The following is a 20,192-nucleotide window of genomic DNA, read 5'->3' as shown; positions in this document are numbered from 1 at the left end:
GGGGAGAGAGAGAGAGAGAGAGAGAGAGAGAGAGAGAGAGATAGAGAGAGATAGATTAACACAATGTTTTTCATGACAATAAAGCAGCTTGAATTTGAGAGAGGGAGAGCATGTGAACTATCTGAATGGTAGTACTATCTTGTGGTCCAGATCATTATTTATGTAGCTTGTTATGGGTTTAATACGTTTACTATTAGCTATTTATTCTGTGGAGTCAGATGTTTTGTTCCACCCTAAACTGCTTTGGTACGACATGTACAGTGATTTATTCTGGGCCTGTACTGTAGTTCTAGCATTGAGCAGATAGCGCCACACAGACAGACTGTTCAAAGCGGTGCTGAGCTGTTGTGGAATCAGGAGAGGACAGTCTTTAAATAGCTGCTGTGTACAGAAGCAACGCTGCGATCCGACAATGTGGGGTCAAAGGTGAACCCTGCTCTTCTTCCTTTCTCACTCGCTAAGTAAACACTCACTCCTCTGTCTCTCAGTGACACACACACACACAGAGACAGTACACACTGCAGACGCTGTGGTAGCCTTGGTGAGGGTACTACCTGTTACCTACTACTCCACAGACCAGGTATGCTGGGAGATACTGAGAGCTATTCAGTTAAGAGCACAGAGGTTCATTTCTCTCACGTCAGAATATGTGTCATTCACACCCAAACCGTGCTGTGGCGACAACAAGAGGAACACACACATACACACACTACAGATGGTATAGTTGCCTTGGTCAATACCCATTCACAACGTGCTGCAGCGTCACTAGCGTGCTGTTGTGACGACGAGGAACACACACACACACACACACACACACACACACACACACACTACAGATGCTATAGCTGCCTTGGTCAATACCCATTCACAACGTGCTGCAGCGACAACAACAGGAACAGTCATAAGGGCTTTGGGAGAGATTCATTCATTGACTTGCGTGGCACATAGACATGGTCCAATTGGATTGATCTGTTTTATAGTGTCTGTTTTGACACCACTGTACGGTTCACAAATATGATGGTGATCATTCTCCAAACCAGATTTGACTTTGATTACACAGACTTAGCTTGGGGCTGCAACATTAGGAAGGCTTTCTCTGAATCATGAATGAAGTCTGTAACAAGATCATGGTGGAGGAACAAGGGGGTTGGTTGTAATTCATTACATGTCTGTCTGGTGGAGGAACAAGGGGGTTAGTTGTAATTCATTACATGTCTGTCTGGTGATAGGAACAAAGGGGTTAGTTGTAATTCATTACATGTCTGTCTGGTGATAGGAACAAGGGGGTTAGTTGTAATTCATTACATGTCTGTCTGGTGATAGGAACAAGGGGGTTAGTTGTAATTCATTACATGTCTGTCTGGTGATAGGAACAAGGGGGTTAGTTGTAATTCATTACATGTCTGTCTGGTGGAGGAACAAGGGGGTTAGTTGTAATTCATTACATGTCTGTCTGGTGGAGGAACAAGGGGGTTGGTTGTAATTCATTACATGTCTGTCTGGTGATAGGAACAAGGGGGTTAGTTGTAATTCATTACATGTCTGTCTGGTGATAGGAACAAGGGGGTTAGTTGTAATTCATTACATGTCTGTCTGGTGATAGGAACAAGGGGGTTAGTTGTAATTCATTACATGTCTGTCTGGTGATAGGAACAAGGGGGTTAGTTGTAATTCATTACATGTCTGTCTGGTGGAGGAACAAGGGGGTTAGTTGTAACTCATTACATGTCTGTCTGGTGGAGGAACAAGGGGGTTAGTTGTAATTCATTACATGTCTGTCTGGTGGAGGAACAAGGGGGTTAGTTGTAACTCATTACATGTCTGTCTGGTGGAGGAACAAGGGGTTAGTTGTAACTCATTACATGTCTGTCTGGTGGAGGAACAAGGGGGTTAGTTGTAACTCATTACATGTCTGTCTGGTGGAGGAACAAGGGGGTTAGTTGTAACTCATTACATGTCTGTCTGGTGGAGGAAGAAGACGGATGAGGAAACGTCTAAATCAAATCACATGTTATTGGTCACATACACATGGTTAGCAGATGTTATTGGTCACATACACATGGTTAGCAGATGTTATTGGTCACATACACATAGTTAGCAGATGTTATTGGTCACATACACATGGTTAGCAGATGTTATTGAGAGTGTAGTGAAATGCTTGTGCTTCTAGTCCCGACAGTGCAGTAATATCTAACAAGTGATCTAACAATTCCCCAACAACTACCTAATACACACAATCTAAAGGGATGGAATAAGAATATGTACATATAAATATATGGATGAGCGATGGCCGAGCGGCATAGCCAAGGTGCAATATATGATATAAAGTACATTATATACATAAACTCAGCAAAAACAGAAACGTCCCTTTTTCAGGACCCTGTCTTTCAAAGATAATTCGTAAAAATCAAAATAACTTCACAGATGTTCATTGTAAAGGGTTTAAACACTGTTTTCCATACTTGTTCAATGAACCATAAACAATTAATGAACATGCACCTGTGGAACGGTCGTTAAGACACTAACAGCTTGCAGACGGTAGGCAAGACAGCGCTACAGGGAGACAGGACGGACAGCTGATCGTCCACGCAGTGGCAGACCACGTGTAACAACACCTGCACAGGATCGGTACAGGATACAGGATGGCAACAACAATTGCCCGAGTTACACCAGGAACGCACAATCCCTCCATCAGTGCTCAGACTGTCCACAATAGGCTGAGAGAGGCTGGACTGAGGGATTGTAGGCCTGTTGTAAGGCAGGTCCACAAAAGACATCACCGGCAACAACGTCGCCTATGGGCACAAACCCACCGTCGCTGGACCAGACAAGACTGGCAAAAAGTGCTCTTCCCTGACGAGTCGTGGTTTTGTCTCACCAGGGGTGATGGTCAGATTTGCGTTTATCGTCGAAGGAATGAGCGTTACACAGAGGCCTGTACTCTGGAGAGGGGTCGATTTGGAGGTGGAGGGTCCATCATGGTCTGGGGTGGTGTGTCACAGCATCATCGGACTGAACTTGCTGTCATCGCAGGCAATCCAAACACTGTGCGTTACAGGGAAGACATCCTCCTCCCTCATGTGGTACCCTTCCTGCAGGCTCATCCTGCCATGACCCTCTAGCATGACAATGCCACCAGCCATACTGTTCGTTCTGTGCGTGATTTCCTGCAAGACAGGAATGTCAGTGTTCTGCCATGGCCAGCGAAGAGCCCGGATCTCAATCCCATTGAGCACGTCTGGGACCTGTTGGATCGGAGGATGAGGGCTAGGGCCATTCCCCCCAGAAATGTCCGGGAACTTGCAGGTGCCTTGGTGGATGAGTGGGGTAACATCTCACACCAAGAACTGGCAAATCTGATGTAGTCCATGAGGAGATGCACTGCAGTACTTAATGCAGCTGGTGGCCACACCAGATGCTGACTGTTACTTTTGATTTTGACCCCCACTATGTTCATGGACACATTATTCAATTTCTGTTAGTCACATGTCTGTGGAACTTGTTCAGTTTATGTCTCAGTTGTTGAATCTTGTTATGTTCATACAAATATTTACACATGTTAAGTTTACTGAAAATAAATTTAGTTGACAGTGAGAGGATGTTTATTTTTTTGTAAGATATGTAAACATTATTAAAGTGCCATTGTTTAAAGTGACTAGTGATCCATTTATTAAAGTGGCCATTGATATGAGTGTCTATGTAGGTAGCAGCCTTTCTGAGTTAGTGATTGCTGTTTAGCAGTCTGATGGCTTTGAGATAGAAGCTGTTTTTCATTCTCTTAGTCCCAGCTTTGATGCACCTATTCTGACCTCGCCTTCTGGATGGTAGCGGGGTGAACAGCCAGTAGCTTGGATGGGTAGCGGGGTGAACAGCCAGTAGCTTGGGTGGTTGTTGTCTTTGATCTTTTTGGCCTTCCTGTGACATCGGGTGCTGTAGGTGTCTTGGAGGGCAGGTAGTTTGCCCCCGGTGATGCGTTGTGCAGACCGCACCACCCTCTGGAGAGCCTTGCTGTTGAGGGTGGTGCAATTACCGTACCAGGCGGTGATACAGCCCGACAGGATGCTCTCGATTGTGCATCTGTAAAAGTTTGTCAGGGTTTTAGGTGACAAGTCAAATTTCTTCCGTCTCCTGAGGTTGAAGAGGCTCTGTTGCGCCTTCACCACACTGTCAGTGTGGGTGGACCATTTCAGTTTGTCTGTGATGTGTACGCCGAGGAACGTAAAACTTTCCACCTTCTCCACTACTGTCCCTTCGATGTGGATGGGGGTGCTCCCTCTGCTGTTTCCTGAAGTCCATGATCATCTCCTTTGTTTTGTTGACGTTGAGTGAGAGCTTGTTTTCCTGACACCACACTCTGAGTGCCCTCACCTCCTCCCTGTAGGCTGTCTCTTTGTTGTTGGTAATCAAGCCCACTACTGTTGTGTCATCTACAAACTTGATGATTGAGTTGGAGGCGTGCATGGCCACGCAGTCATGGGTGAACAGGGAGTACAGGAGGGGGCTGAGCACGCACCCTTGTGGGGCCCCAGTTTTGATGGTCAGCAAAGTGGAGATGTTGTTTCCAACCTTCCCCACCTGGGGGCGGCCCGTCAGAAAGTCCAGGACCCAATTGCACAGGGCGTTGTTGAGACCCAGGGCCTCCAGCTTAATGATGAGATTGGAAGATACTATGGTGTTGAATGCTGAGCTGTAGTCTATTAAAGTGGTACATGGTTATAGATTGGGTGTAGTAGTTTCATGACATTCATTTGATTTGACAGTATCTGAAACTATGGACTGATATAATTATTACTCTCTCTCTCTCTCTCTCTCTCTCTGTCTCTCTCTCATTCTTTCACAGGATGGCTTGCGCAGATTATCAGGAAACGAATACATCTTTGCTACGAAGCGTACGTACAGTATTGCTCTCCTGGCATAGTGATGAAGATGATGATGATGATGATCATCACGTAAAGTGCCATTTTGATTTGTCTCTCTCTCCCCACATCTCCCCCTCTCTCTTCCCACATCGCCCCCTCTCCTTATCCCCACATCTCCCCCTCTCTCTCCCCGCGCTGTCCCCCTCTCTCTCCCCACATCTCCCCCTCCTTATCCCCACATCTCTCCCCACATCTCCCCCTCTCTCTCCCCACATCTCCCCCTCTCCTTATCCCCGCACCATCCCCCCATCAGAGCCCCACCTCCCAAGTCACCTAGCCATGCCCCTGTCGTTGAATGACATCCCTCCTCACGTTGCCCAGACAATGGAGAATGAAGACTCCTGGGACTTTGACATCTTCAACCTGGAGACTGCCTGTCTGAAACGGTGAGGAGAGGTTATAACACTGTAATAACATTCAACCTGGAGACTGCCTGTCTGAAACGGTGAGGGGAGGTTATAACACTGTAATAACATTCAACCTGGAGACTGCCTGTCTGAAACGGTGAGGGGAGGTTATAACACTGTAATAACATTCAACCTGGAGACTGCCTGTCTGAAATGGTGAGGAGAGCTTATAACACTGTAATAACATTCAACCTGGAGACTGCCTGTCTGAAATGGTGAGAGCTTATAACACTGTAATAACATTCAACCTGGAGACTGCCTGTCTGAAACAGTGAGGGGAGGTTATAACACTGTAATAACATTCAACCTGGAGACTGCCCGTCTGAAACGGTGAGGAGAGGTTATAACACTGTAATAACATTCAACCTGGAGACTGCCTGTCTGAAACGGTGAGGAGAGGTTATAACACTGTAATAACATTCAACCTGGAGACTGCCTGTGAAACGGTAAGGAGAGGTTATAACACTGTAATAACATTCAACCTGGAGACTGCCTGTCTGAAATGTTGAGGGGAGGTTATAACACTGTAATAACACTCTAATGTTATAATAACATTCAACCTGGATGCTGCCAGTCTGAAATGGTGTGGGGAGGTTATAACACTGTTATAATGCTGTAGTAACACTTTTATAAATATTCACTTTAGCCAGCTTTATCAAAATAACTGAGGAAAACAGTATCCCAGATGGTGGAATCAGAAGCCATGAGTCCGGTCATAAAGACTTTCTCATTCATCTCTACTGTGGTTTAGTTTAGAGAGGTCCAGAGCCACAGAAATACAGAGAGAATTCTACAAACTCCATCTGTTTCAGTACTGTACACAGGCTGTAAAGCTAATGGGTGCATCCTAAATGGGACCATATTCCCTATGTAGTGCACTACTTTCGACCAGAGCCATATGGGTGATTCCTCACAAAACCAGGACAAAAAAAAAACACCTTGATTTAGGGATTTTTCACTCCATTTTATCCATTTAATTCCTATGTATCTAAAAGCATATTTGAGAAATAATTCATGGAAGTTGGAATATTTGTGCCATTTTTTGGCTTTACCCAGGCCTCCTTTAAGACTTCATGATGTTTTATCTATAGGTGCTACAAAGAAAGCAATCGGTGTCATGTGAAGCTTCACCACTTGCTTTGTAATATGATTAGTATTTTGATTTCAATAACAATTTTCTTACATGAATGTATGAATATTGAAAAATATAAACATGAATATGTTTTTCATTTGCCAAATGTTTCAATATATTGTTGAATATAATAATACAATACGGGCATATCAAAGTTCCAAAGTGGAATCTCTGCTATTTTATAAGTTATGGCCCATTTTATACATAGAAATTGGCATAGTAGGCAATGTAACCAATCACAGCCTTCCTTTTACTTATGTCATTGCACATCCTGCAAATCACCGGCAGAGGGCGACCATTTTGAATCCATTTTCACATTCACTCTGTTGGTAATTCTTACAAATCATCTCTGAAAGTAGCAGAGATCCCACTCTGGAACTTTGATATGTCTGTAGAGTATATTATGTTCTTGTTCAACAATATATTGAAATATTTGTCAAATTCAAAAATGGTATATTTTCAATTTTCAGATTTTTAGTATTCATAAGTTACTGAAATCAAAATACTACTCATATTAAAGAGCAAGCGGTAAAGCATTACATGACACCAATTTTTGTTTTGTATCAACTACAGATTAAACATTATGGAGTTTTAAAGCAGGCCTGTATAAAGGCCAAAATTTCAGACATATTAAAACATAAATTCATTATTTCTCAATTATGCTTGAAAGAGATTCTCCTGTTATCTCAAATGTAAGGGGCTGAAGCTCATTGGTTGGAACTCTAATTGCTAGGGGGCTGGCCCACGTGGGGGGGAAATGTAGGGAAAATGGCGCAATACAGCTTGTAGGGGCTGTCTTGTTAGACTTTACAGCTTTTGACATTATTGATCTGCTGCTGGAAAAATGTGTGTTATGGCTTTACAGCCCCTGCTATAATGTGGATAAAGAGTTACTTGTCTAACAGATGGAAGCCTCTTTAACACAATCCAGGTAGAAGCAGGAATTCCCCAGGGTAGCAGTTTAAGCCCCTTGCTTTTTTCAATCTTTACTAATGACATGCCACTGGCTTTGAGTAAGGCCAGTGTGTCTATGTATGCGGATGTATGCGGATGACTCAACAGCTACCATTTATTATGGATCCCCATTAGCTGCTACTCTTCCTGGGGTCCAGCAGAATTAAGGCAGTTATACAATTTTAAAAACATTACAATACATTCATTACAGAATTCACAACACACTAAGTGTGTGCCCTCAGGCCCATAGTCCACTACCACAAATCTACAGAGCAAAATCCATGTGTACGTGTGTGTATAGTGTGTATGTTATCATGTGTTTGTATGCATGTGTCTGTGCCTTTGTGTGTGTCTCTTCACAGTCCCCGCTGTTCCATAAGGTGTATTTTTACCTGCTTTTTAAATCTGATTCTACTGCTTGCATCAGTTACCTGATGTGGAATAGAGTTCCACATTGTGGTAGCTGACTCAACGTCAGCTACCACAGCGACTGAAACACTTAACAAAGAGCTGCAGTTAGTTTCGGAATGGGTAGCAAGGAATAAGTTAGTCCTAAATATTTCCAAAACTTAAAGCATTGTATTTGGGACAAATCATTCACTATACCCTAAACCTCAACTACATCTCGTAATGAATAATGTGGAAATTGAGCAAGTTGAGGTGACTACACTTCTTGGAGTAACCCTGGATTATAAACTGTCATGGTCAAAACATATTGATACAACAGTAGCCAAGATGGGGAGAAGTCTGTCCATAATAAAGCGCTGCTCTGGCTTCTTAACAACACTATCAACAAGGCAGGTCCTATGGGCCCTAGTTTTGTCACACCTGGACTACTGTTCAGTCGTGTGGTCAGGTGCCACGAAGAGGGACTTGAGAAATTGCAGTTGGTTCAGAACAGGGCAGCACGGCTGGTACTTAAAAGTACACAGAGAGCTAACATTAATGACATGCATGTCAATCTCTCATGGCTCAAAGTGGAGGAGAGATTGACTTCATCATTACTTGTTTTTGTAAGAGGTGTTGACAAGCTGAAAGCACTGAGCTGTCTGTTTAAACTACTAGCACACAGCTCAGACACCCATACATACCCCACAAGACATACCACCAGAGGTCTGTTTAAACTACTAGCACACAGCTCAGACACCCATACATACCCAACAAGACATACCACCAGAGGTCTGTTTAAACTACTAGCACACAGCTCAGACACCCATGCATACCCCACAAGACATACCACCAGAGGTCTGTTTAAACTACTAGCACACAGCTCAGACACCCATACATACCCCACAAGACATACCACCAGAGGTCTGTTTAAACTACTAGCACACAGCTCAGACACCCATACATACCCCACAAGACATGCCACCAGAGGTCTCTTCATAATCCCCAAGTCCAGAACAGACTATGGGAGGCTCACAGTACTACATAGAGCCATGACTACATGGAACTCTATTCCACATCAGGTAACTGATGCAAGCAGTAGAATCAGATTTAAAAAGCAGGTAAAAATACACCTTATGGAACAGCGGGGACTGTGAAGAGACACACACAAAGGCACAGACACATGCATACAAACACATGATAACATACACACTATACACACACGTACACATGGATTTTGCACTGTAGATTTGTGGCAGTGGACTATGGGCCTGAGGGCACACACTTAGTGTGTTGTGAATTCTGTAATGAATGTATTGTAATGTTTTTAAAATTGTATAACTGCCTTAATTCTGCTGGACCCCAGGAAGAGTAGCAGCTAATGGGGATCTATAATAAATACAAATACAAATATAGCTAAAAGAAGCAGTCATTTTCATCTATGGATTTTGTGGCTAATTGAGGTAAAACGAAATCTGCTCATAGATTATGCATGTATGAAGTACAGTACACATTGACACATCCAGCCCAAAGTGGCAGGTTTAAAAAATACTTTCTTAGTCTCAAAAATACCTGAACATATCTTTAAGATGCAAATATAAAATATATGTCAACAATCCTTCCTTCAAAGTACCATTCTGTGGATTACATTACGTGAAAATCCCCCAAATCATGTTTTTTGTGTGTGTGTGGGGGGGGGATCACCCATATGGGCCCTGGTGAAAAATAGTGCACTATAAATGACCTGTTGAGTGTCAGAGGGATTGGATTGGGAAGCTGGGTTATGGCAGGAGAGATGAGGTTACCCAGTGTACTGTACTTAACTCTGTGGTATTGAACTCCTCCATTCTGTTAGCCCTAACCTTCATGCTGTCTGGTAATTCTCTCCTCCCAGGCCTCTGACCTATCTGGGCCTGAAGATCTTCTCTCGGTTCGGGGTGTGTGAGTTCCTGAGCTGTCCCGAGGCCACTCTCCGCTCCTGGCTGCAGGGGATCGAGGCTAACTACCACTCCACCAACTCCTACCACAACTCCTCACATGCTGCCGATGTCCTGCACGCTACCGCATACTTCCTCTGCAAGGAGAGGGTCAAGGTAAGATGGCTGTCCAAGATGGCCGCCACTGGGTCAGACAGTTTTGTCTTGTTTATTTGTTTGTTTGTCTTGTTTTGACTTGACTTGTTTGTTTTTGTCTTGTTTGTTTTGTCTTTTTTGTTTGTTTTGTCTTGTTTTGACTAGTTTGTTTGTTTTTGTCTTGTTTTGACTAGTTTGTTTGTTTTTGTCTTGTTTGGTTGGTTGGTTTTGTCTTGTCTTGCCTTGTTTGGTTTGTTTGCATGTTTGTTTGCCCCTCATTTATACAGGTACATCTGTATGAGCTGTTCAGAGACAGCAAAAGTAAAACATTTGTAACAAACATGCATTGAAATGAAATAAGCACACAGCAATGAGTCAATCCTGGGCTGACATTCCTCAAATCACAAGCATGGCTTAATCCAAGTCCTAATTAGAGTTGCACAATGCCGGTAGCTTCCCCAAAATGTCCAAGTTTTCCATGAATTCCAGTTAGAAGATTCCTGGAATCAACCCTCCCCACTGGGCAAAAACTGGTTGAATAAACGGTGATTCCACCTCATTTCAACAACAAAAATGTAATGTGATGACGTTGAATTAACGTGGAAAACTGTTTGGATTTACAAAAGTTCATCAACATAAGGGATTTTCATTATTATTTTTTTTTACCCAACTTGCAACCTAAATCCATTGACATTGTGACATTTTTTGTTGATTTCACATTGAATTCATGTTAGTTGACAACTCAACCAAATGTCAATCAAAACTAGACGTTGAACTGCTGTCTGTGCCCAGTGGGAAGTCATAATCCTAAAGTCTTTGACTCCTTTACTCTCTAACATGGAACTACATGTCACTAGAGTCATCTAGACTAATCATTTTAGGAGTGTGTGTGTCTGGACCTGTGTGTGTGTGTAGTGCACTGGGCCTTAATTAGTTCTGTATTAGAGGACCGATATCGACGTCTTCAACGCGGACCCCCCCCATTAATTCTGCACCCCCCCCCAAAAAAAACAATTGCTAAAAGATTTGCAGCACCCATACCCCCAAACTACTTCCCGTGGCTATGTGCGTGCATACCTGGTGGTGTGTTTGTGTCCGTGTGTGTGCGTGCATACCTGACGGTGTGTTTGTGTCCGTGTGTGTGCGTGCATACCTGATGGTGTGTTTGTGTCCGTGTGCGTGCGTGCGTGCGTGCATACCTGGCGGTGTGTTTGTGTCCGTGTGCGTGCATACCTGGCGGTGTGTTTGTGTCTGTGTGCGTGCGTGTATATCTGGCGGTGTGTTTGTGGCTACGTTTGCTTGTGTGTGTCTGTCTTTGGTCACAGAGCCATTGTTTGACCCAGACAGTATATGTTGTTCCACTAACTGCTGATGAGGACTGCTCTACAGTGCTGTTCTCTAACTAAGCTGATTATTAAACCTTCTATTCCTGACCACACCAAAGTGATCTATCATTGGCTTAGCCCTGCCGACCAGTGGTTAGCCCACCTTTGACCTCACACCAGGGTAAACTAACCTATCAGAGGCTGTGGCTCGGGTTAGACCTCTGTCACAAACAGGCTTTCCTGCAAGGGAACCTCCCAGCTGCCAAAACTGGTTTAAATGACTTCATTTCAACTAACTTTGCCCAATTTTGCCCGCTGGGGTTATGTGGAGTGGTGCAAACAGGACATACTACATGACACAAATACATGTTTAAGAAAGCCCCTAAGACAACATGACACAACACAAATACATGATTAAGAAAGCCCCTAAAACAACATGACACAACACAAATACATGATTAAGAAAGCCCCTAAAACATGCAGCCTATTCAATCAGTGATTCAGTTAGTAAGATCACGTCACTAGCAACACCAAGTCTGTGGGTTCAGTTCCTGCAAGGTTCACATACTAAAAATGATAATAGTAATGATCATTTGGTGGTATAAATAATATGAATATAATTCAGCAGCAGGTAGCCTAGCCGTTAGATCATTGGGCCTGTAACCAAAAGGTCGCTAGTTTGAATCCCCCTGTCGCTAACTTCTCCATTAATATTAAATATGAATAAAACACTAGTCGCTTCTTCTTTCCCTAACAGCAAAGTCTGGAGCAGATTGATGAGGTGGCGTCTCTGATAGCAGCCACGGTACACGACGTGGATCACCCGGGACGCACCAACAGCTTCCTGTGTAACGCAGGAAGTGAGCTGGCCATCTTGTACAACGACACGGCCGTGCTAGAGAGCCACCACGCTGCCCTTGCCTTCCAGATCACCACACGGGACGACAAGTGTAACATCTTCAAGAACATGGAGAGGTACGTCTGTCTGTCTGTCTGTCTGTCTGTCTGTCTGTCTGTCTGTCTGTCTGTCTGTCTGTCTGGCTGGCTGGCTGGCTGGCTGGCTGGCTGGCTGGCTGGCTGGCTGGCTGTGGGTTTTCTGGGAGGCTGTTTGGTCTGTCTGTCTGTGTGTGTGAGAGAGACAGTGAGGCAGGACAGTCATGTGATTTGAGTCCCAGAGCAGTGTGTCTCATGCACTGCTCTCCCTCGGATGGGGGAAGGTACACAATCACTCCATTCATTCCTCTCCTCTGTCACTACAGTCAGGAGGCTAGAACTGTCCAGAGGGGCTTTCAGCACATTTATTTACCAATGTTTTTTGTGTAAACGTGTCTTGCTCTCTGTTCTTCCCCCTTCTCCCTACCCCCCTTCCTCTCTGTCCTCCACTGCTTCTTTCTCTCTCTCTCTGTTCTTCTCTCTTTCTCTCTCTCTTTCTCCCCCCTCTCTCTCTCACCCCCTCCCTCTCGCTGTCTCTCTCGCTCTCTCTCTCTGTTCTTCTCTTTCTCTCTCTTTCTCCTCCCCCCCTCGCTGTCTCTCTCTCTCTTTAGGAATGAGTACCGTACACTGCGTCAGGCCATCATAGACATGGTGCTCGCCACAGAGATGACAAAACACTTTGAGCACGTCAACAAGTTCGTCAACAGCATCAACAAGCCGCTGGCCGCGCTGGAGGAGAACGGGGTGAGATGAAGGACAGAACAAGAAAAGAGAAAAGAGGGGATGAAAAATAATAATAAAGTCCAGGTTAGATAGGCTCTGTGGTTAAACATGATGACAGCAGGAACCTGTTCATGGCTTGGATCAGAGTATTGCAGCCAATACAGTATGTGTAGCTGTGTCTGGTCATGGAACAATCTAGAATATACAAATGGTCTGTTTTAGATATCATTCTGCATCACGCTTACTCTAGCTAACAGCATGCAGGTTAGAAAGAGCAGAGTTGAAGGGAGTCATTGTCTAGCCTGTGTGGCCTAACGTAGCCTTATAACGTAGCCTAGCCTAGCCTTCCAGTGGAGCCTTCCAGCTAAAAGTTAGCCAACTGTGATGCAGGTTGAAGGGAGTTAGTGTAGCCTCCTGGCCTAGCTTCCTAATGAAGCCTTCCATGCACTGTAGCCTGCTAGCATAGCCTCCTAGTGTAGCCTGCTAGCGTAGCCTCCAGGCCTAGCCTCGTAGTTTAGCCTGCTAGCATAGTAACCAAAAAAGTGTTAAACAAATCAAAATATATTTTTGATTTTTGATTCTTTAAAGTAGCCCCCCGTTGCCTTGATGACATCTTTGCACACTCTTGGCATTCTCTCAACCAGCTTCACCTGGAATGCTTTACCAACAGTCTTGAAGGAGTTCCCACATATGCTGAGCACTTGTTGGCTGCTTTTCCTTCACTCTGCAGTCCAACTCATCCCAAACCATCTCAATTGGGTTGAGGTTGGGTGATTGTGGAGGCCAGGTTATCTGATGCAGCACCTCATCACTCTTCTTGGTCAAATAGCCCTTATACAGCCTGGAGGTCCTGTTGAAAAACAAATGATCCCACTAAGTCCCACTAAGCGCAAACCAGATGGGATAGCGTATCCCTGCAGAATGCTGTGGTAGCCATGCTGGTTAAGTGTGCCTTGAATTCTAAATAAATTACAGACAGTGTCACCAGCAAAGCACCCCCACACCATCACATCTCCTCCTCCATGCTTCACGGTGGGAACCACACATGCGGAGATCATCCGTTCACCTACTCTGCATCTCACAAAGACCCGGCGGTTGGAACCAAAAATATCAAGTCAGTCTCCTCTGAATAGTTGATGTTGAGATGTGTCTGTTACTTGAACTCTCTGAAGCATTTATTTGGGCTGCAATTTCTGAGGTGCAGTTAACGCTAATGAACTTATCCTCTGCAGCAGAGGTAACTCTGGGTCTTCCTTTCCTGTGGTGGTCCTTATGAGAGCCAGTTTCATCATAGCGCTTGATGGTTTTTGCAGCTGCACTTGAAGAAACTTTCAACGTTTTTTACATTTTTCCAGATTGACTGACCTTCATGTCTTAAAGTAATGATGGCCTGTTGTTTCTCTTTGCTTATTTGAGCTGTTCTTGCCATAATATGGACTTGGTCTTTTACCAAATAGGGCTATCTTCTGTATACCACCCCTACCTTGTCACAACACAACTGATTGTCTCAGACGCATTAATAAGTAAAGAAATTCCACAAATTAACTTTTAACAAGGGACACGTGTTAATAAAGTCAGGGCACTCATGGTCCAGGGCATTCTAGGTGACTACCTCATGAAGCTGGTTGAGAGAATGCCAAGAGTGTGCAAAGCTATCATAAAGGCAAAGGGTGGCTACTTTGAAGAATCTCAAATATAAAATATATTTTGATTTGTTTAACACTTTTTTGGTTACTACATGATTCCATATGTGTTATTTCATAGTTTTGATGTCTTCACTATTATTCTACAATGTAGAACATAGTAAAAATAAAGAAAAACCCTTGAATGAGTAGGTGTGTCCAAACTTTTGACAGGTACTGTAACTCTAACCAAGTTAGCAATCAAACTAAAACTATGTCTAACACAGTTAGCAATCAAACTAAAACTCTGTCTAACACGGTCAGCAATCAAACTAAAACTCTAACACAGTTAGCAATCAAACTAAAACTCTGTCTAACACAGTCAGCAATCAAACTAAAACTCTAACACAGTTAGCAATCAAACTAAAACTCTGTCTAACACAGTCAGCAATCAAACTAAAACTCTAACACAGTTAGCAATCAAACTAAAACTCTGTCTAACACAGTTAGCAATCAAACTAAAACCCTGTCTAACACAGTTAGCAATCAAACTAAAACTCTGTCTAACACAGTTAGCAATCAAACTAAAACCCTGTCTAACACAGTTAGCAATCAAACTAAAACTCTGTCTAACACAGTTAGCAATCAAACTAAAACTCTGTCTAACACAGTTAGCAATCAAACTAAAACTATGTCTAACACAGTTAGCAATCAAACTAAAACTCTGTCTAATACAGTTAGCAATCAAACTAAAACTCCTGTGTGTGCTCTAGTGCTGACGATGTGTGTGTGTGTGTGTGTGTGTGTGTGTGTGTGTGTGTGTGTGTGTGTGTGTGTGTGTGTGTGTGTGTGACCTCTCCTTAGGGAATCGGCGACGAGGAGTCTGTCAAAGGCATCCTAACATCCCCAGACAACCGGATCCTTGTCAAGCGCATGCTGATCAAGTGTGCCGACATCTCCAATCCGTGCCGACCGCTGGAGCTGTGTATAGAATGGGCCGGACGCATCTCAGAAGAATACTTTGCACAGGTACAGGACAGTGGTGAGATGATGAGAGAAATATGATGCTGCAGTTTGGAACGCTAATAGATACAGTAGAACACAGTAGAACACACAGCATACTGGAGCAGCATTCATTGATTGTTTTGATTCGATGTACTGTACCAGTCAGGAAATATTGGTACACACTCAGTAAAGACACTGTGTGTGTGTGTGTGTGTGTGTGTGTGTGTGTGTGTGTGTGTGTGTGTGTGTGTGTGTGTGTGTTTCAGACTGATGAGGAGAAGAGGCAGAGTCTACCGGTGGTCATGCCTGTGTTTGACAGGAACACCTGCAGCATTCCTAAGTCCCAGATCTCCTTCATAGACTACTTCATCACAGACATGTTCGACGCCTGGGATGGTAAGGACTTACGTTAGCTACCTGATCTAAGGCTTCAGCTCAGTGGGCTAACAGTGTTTCGTTGCTTGTGATAGTAATAACTGTTAACCCTATCTGCTCCATATAACAGAAGACTTGATGACTTATTAGCTCCCTGAATCTAATGTCTAAACTTCAGCTCAGCAGCTTCCTGAATCTAATGTCTAAACTTCAGCTCAGCAGCTTCCTGAATCTAATGTCTAAACTTCAGCTCAGCAGCTTCCTGAATCTAATGTCTAAAATTCAGTTCAGCTGCTCCCTGAATCTAATGTCTAAACTTCAGCTCAGCAGCTCCCTGAATCTAATGTCTAAACTTCAGCTCAGCAGCTCCCCGAATCTAATGTCTAAACTTCAGCTCAGCAGCTTCCTGAATCTAATGTCTAAACTTCAGCTCAGCAGCTTCCTGAATCTAATGTCTAAACTTCAGCTCAGCAGCTTCCTGAATCTAATGTCTAAACTTCAGCTCAGCAGCTCCCTGAATCTAATGTCTAAACTTCAGCTCAGCAGCTCCCTGAATCTAATGTCTAAACTTCAGCTCAGCAGCTCCCTGAATCTAATGTCTAATCTTCAGCTCAGCAGCTTCCTGAATCTAATGTCTAATCTTCAGCTCAGCAGCTTCCTGAATCTAATGTCTAAACTTCAGCTCAGCAGCTCCCTGAATCTAATGTCTAAGCTTCAGCTCAGCAGCTCCCTGAATCTAATGTCTAAACTTCAGCTCAGCAGCTTCCTGAATCTAATGTCTAAACTTCAGCTCAGCAGCTCCCTGAATCTAATGTCTAAACTTCAGCTCAGCAGCTTCCTGAATCTAATGTCTAAGCTTCAGCTCAGCAGCTTCCTGAATCTAATGTCTAATCTTCAGCTCAGCAGCTTCCTGAATCTAATGTCTAATCTTCAGCTCAGCAGCTTCCTGAATCTAATGTCTAATCTTCAGCTCAGCAGCTTCCTGAATCTAATGTCTAATCTTCAGCTCAGCAGCTTCCTGAATCTAATGTCTAATCTTCAGCTCAGCAGCTCCCTGAATCTAATGTCTAAACATTTTTTAGATGGCAAAGACGCTCGCATCACCAGCAACCTTCTCTAAGACCTTAAGGCTGGCTAGACTAATTTACCAATCTAAAAAATGTTATCTGACATATAACAAGAGGAAAACTGCTGATTCACAACCACATTAAGAAATGTCACCATGTGTATTCTACTGTTCTAACTCTCAACAGTAAGTTGAAACCCCGACTTCCAAAAAATAATGGACAAAAATGATAATGTTTTTGGAAATTGGTCCACGGGCCTACAAAACCATCAGCCGCCAGTTTTCCATCTATTGTCTAAACAGTACAGCTACGTAGTCTACAGTACAGCTACGTAGTCTACATAGTCTACAGTACAGCTACGTAGTCTACAGTACAGCTACGTAGTCTACATAGTCTACAGTACAGCTACGTAGTCTACAGTACAGCTACATAGTCTACAGTACAGCATAGCTACATAGTCTACAGTATAGCTACATAGTCTACAGCATAGCTACGTAGTCTACAGTATAGCTACATAGTCTACAGCATAGCTACATAGTCTACAGTACAGCTACAGTATAACTAAATAGTCTACAGTATAGCAACATAATCTAAAGTATAACTACAGTTTACAGTACAGCTACGTAGCCTACAGTACAGCTACATAGTCTACATTATAGCTACATAGTCTACATTATAGCTACGTAGTCTACAGTACAGCTACGTAGCCTACAGTACAGCGACATAGTCTAAACTATAACTACATAGTTTACAGTACAGCTACATAGTCTACAGTACAACTACATAGTCTACAGTACAGCTACATAGTCTACAGTACAGCTACGTAGTCTACATTATAGCTACATAGTCTACATTATAGCTACATAGTCTACAGTACAGCTACATAGTCTACATTATAGCTACATAGTCTACATTATAGCTACATAGTCTACAGTACAGCTACATAGTCTACAGTATAACTACATAGTCTCCTGTTTAGTCCACAATAGGCCCAAATATCTGTTGACCTATAGGCTATCACAATCTTTCTGGATCATTATTTAATGCTGAATAACTTTACTCGTAAAGCCGTTCTTTGCTAGATACATTCATGTGCCACCCTGTATGTTTTTACCTTTTACATATTGGTCATTTAGCAGACCGCTGTTCTCCAGAGCCACTTAGTCAGTACATCTGTACGGTACTGACTGTACAGACTGTACATCCTCATTTTAATCCGTCCTAAATCAATCATTTAATGATCTTTTGTCCCCAGCGTTCGCAGACCTTCCCAACCTCATGCAGCACCTGGACAACAACTTCAAGTACTGGAAAGGCCTGGACGAGCGGAAGCTGCACAGCCTGCGTCCTCCCCCAGAGTAGGAGCACCCTGACTGGGGTCGATGCCAGGCCCTGGGCCCCTCCTTGGTTCCTGTCCGTCCAGGGCTACCAAGCCTTCACTCTTCTGCTTCTGTAACGCCATCAAGCGTCCACATGTCCGTCCAACAGAGACAACACATACTGACAGACGGACGGACGGACATGCTGCAGCAACACCAGGCTCTTGCTTCATACATAAACCTCGCTAGCTGAGGATGGATGATGGACAGACACACGGAGCCTCAGAGTCCTTATAAACTAACAGTGCCTGGTGGGCTTGTCTGTATGCTCCTACTGCTGCCAGTGAGGCTGTGTGAGGGACTGTTCTTCTCCCAGCCAACCTAGTGATGGATGTACCGTCCCCTAATACTCACACACACACGGGTTCCCCCTGCCTCTCTCTCTGTCTCTGTCAGTCAGAGACTGATGATGTTACTGTCTCTCTGCAGACTGGCTGCTGGTTCACTGTTGGTAGAGCTATCGAGAAACACATACAAACTGAACATTAAGATGTTAGGTGGTATCAAGTCTCTGGCACCTCCAATGAAAAACTGTTTGGAGGATCAGCTGATGGGACAGGTGACAATACACCATTTTTCCTTCCAAATGGCACCCTATTCCCTATATAGTGCACTACTTTTAGGATAAAAGAGTCTATGGGGGGCTCTGGTCATAAGAAGTGCACTTTATATAGAGAATAGGGTTCCATTTGGGATGGCCCACAATGTCAAATCCACGTCAGACCGTACTAACCAGTGTGTGGTGGGCATTCGACCGGATAAATCCCTATATCGCCCCCCAGTGGCCACCAGGTTGAACTACACTCCACCTCCACCAGCTGCCACCATCACCCTTCACTATGTCTTCTAGCTGTACTGCCACTATCACCCTTCACTATGTCTTCTTGCTGTATTTCCTTTGTTTCTTTGTCCTTCAGAAGCACCTCGTCCACTAGAGGACCTGTAGCGACGGGATGGGACACGAGGCCGTCCTAAACACACTAAAATTGTGTTCCATATAACACCCTATTCCCTTTATAGTGCACTACTTTTGACCAGAACCCTAGTCAAGAGTAGTGCACTATTGCCGTATAGGCCCTGGTCAAATGTAGTGCACTATAAAGGGAATAGGGTGCCATTTTGGGACGCATCCAGGGACATACGGTTGGGTGGGGTGGGTGTGTGACCACGGGTGTTCAGTGGGTGGAGCTAATTAACTGTCCTCAGGCCACTGGTGAAAGACACAAACATTCAGACATCTTGGTCATAGCTAGGTCATTATTACAGACAATTTGGTATTTTTATTTTGTTTTAAATGTTCCATATTTTCTTTAAAAAAAATAATTAGTAACATCAATTAATGAATTATCTGATGATGACGATGATGACGATGATGAAGAAATTAGAACAAAAATAAGAAAATATGAAAGAAAGAAAAGCCAAAGCTGAATAACATAATATTATATAACTCTCTGAGTCTTGTCGAGGATGATGAGGAGGAGGATTATTATCCATAAGAAAACATTAACGTTATAAACATTTTTTTATTTTAGTACAGTATCAGTTTGAATGGACATCTTTGTATTGCACTGTAAAACAACAGTTGAATTGTCTATAATGTCTCAGTGAGTTTGTATGTGTGTGTCACATTTCAGTTGAATACATTCAGTTGGACAACTGACTAGGTATCCCCCTTTCCATCGGCAATCCCACCTGTCTGTGGATTTAACAAACGCTGTTGAACGACAAAAGAAACTCACGTCATCCTGCTACAGCAGAAATCTGAGAACAAGAAAAACTATGTTTTGGACTAGAAAGATGATTTTTCTCACAGAAATGTTTGTATCAGGTTTATCCTACTGAAACAGACTGCCTTATTTTATACAATATTTCTACAGTACATCGTAGAGCTA

General features: G+C 43.5%; 1 protein-coding gene across 1 annotated transcript in view; it reads left to right on the top strand.

Annotated features, from left to right (window-relative positions):
• LOC115182358 (high affinity cAMP-specific and IBMX-insensitive 3',5'-cyclic phosphodiesterase 8A) overlaps positions 1 to 19,892 on the top strand; it is a gene marked incomplete in the record, with an annotated part of 151,612 nt that extends 131,720 nt beyond the window's left edge. The window contains 8 exon segments of the mRNA XM_029743977.1: positions 4,841 to 4,889; positions 5,173 to 5,305; positions 9,694 to 9,892; positions 11,954 to 12,171; positions 12,741 to 12,873; positions 15,339 to 15,503; positions 15,746 to 15,875; positions 18,177 to 19,892. Of these exon segments, the coding sequence (XP_029599837.1) occupies positions 4,841 to 4,889; positions 5,173 to 5,305; positions 9,694 to 9,892; positions 11,954 to 12,171; positions 12,741 to 12,873; positions 15,339 to 15,503; positions 15,746 to 15,875; positions 18,177 to 18,283 (1,134 nt within the window).
• Positions 19,893 to 20,192: the final 300 nt, after the last annotated feature.

Source organism: Salmo trutta, unplaced genomic scaffold (assembly GCF_901001165.1).
Source record: "Salmo trutta unplaced genomic scaffold, fSalTru1.1, whole genome shotgun sequence".
Taxonomy (NCBI): domain Eukaryota; kingdom Metazoa; phylum Chordata; class Actinopteri; order Salmoniformes; family Salmonidae; genus Salmo; species Salmo trutta.
Note: the sequence above shows the minus strand (reverse complement) of the source record. Positions and strands in the feature narration are given on the sequence as shown.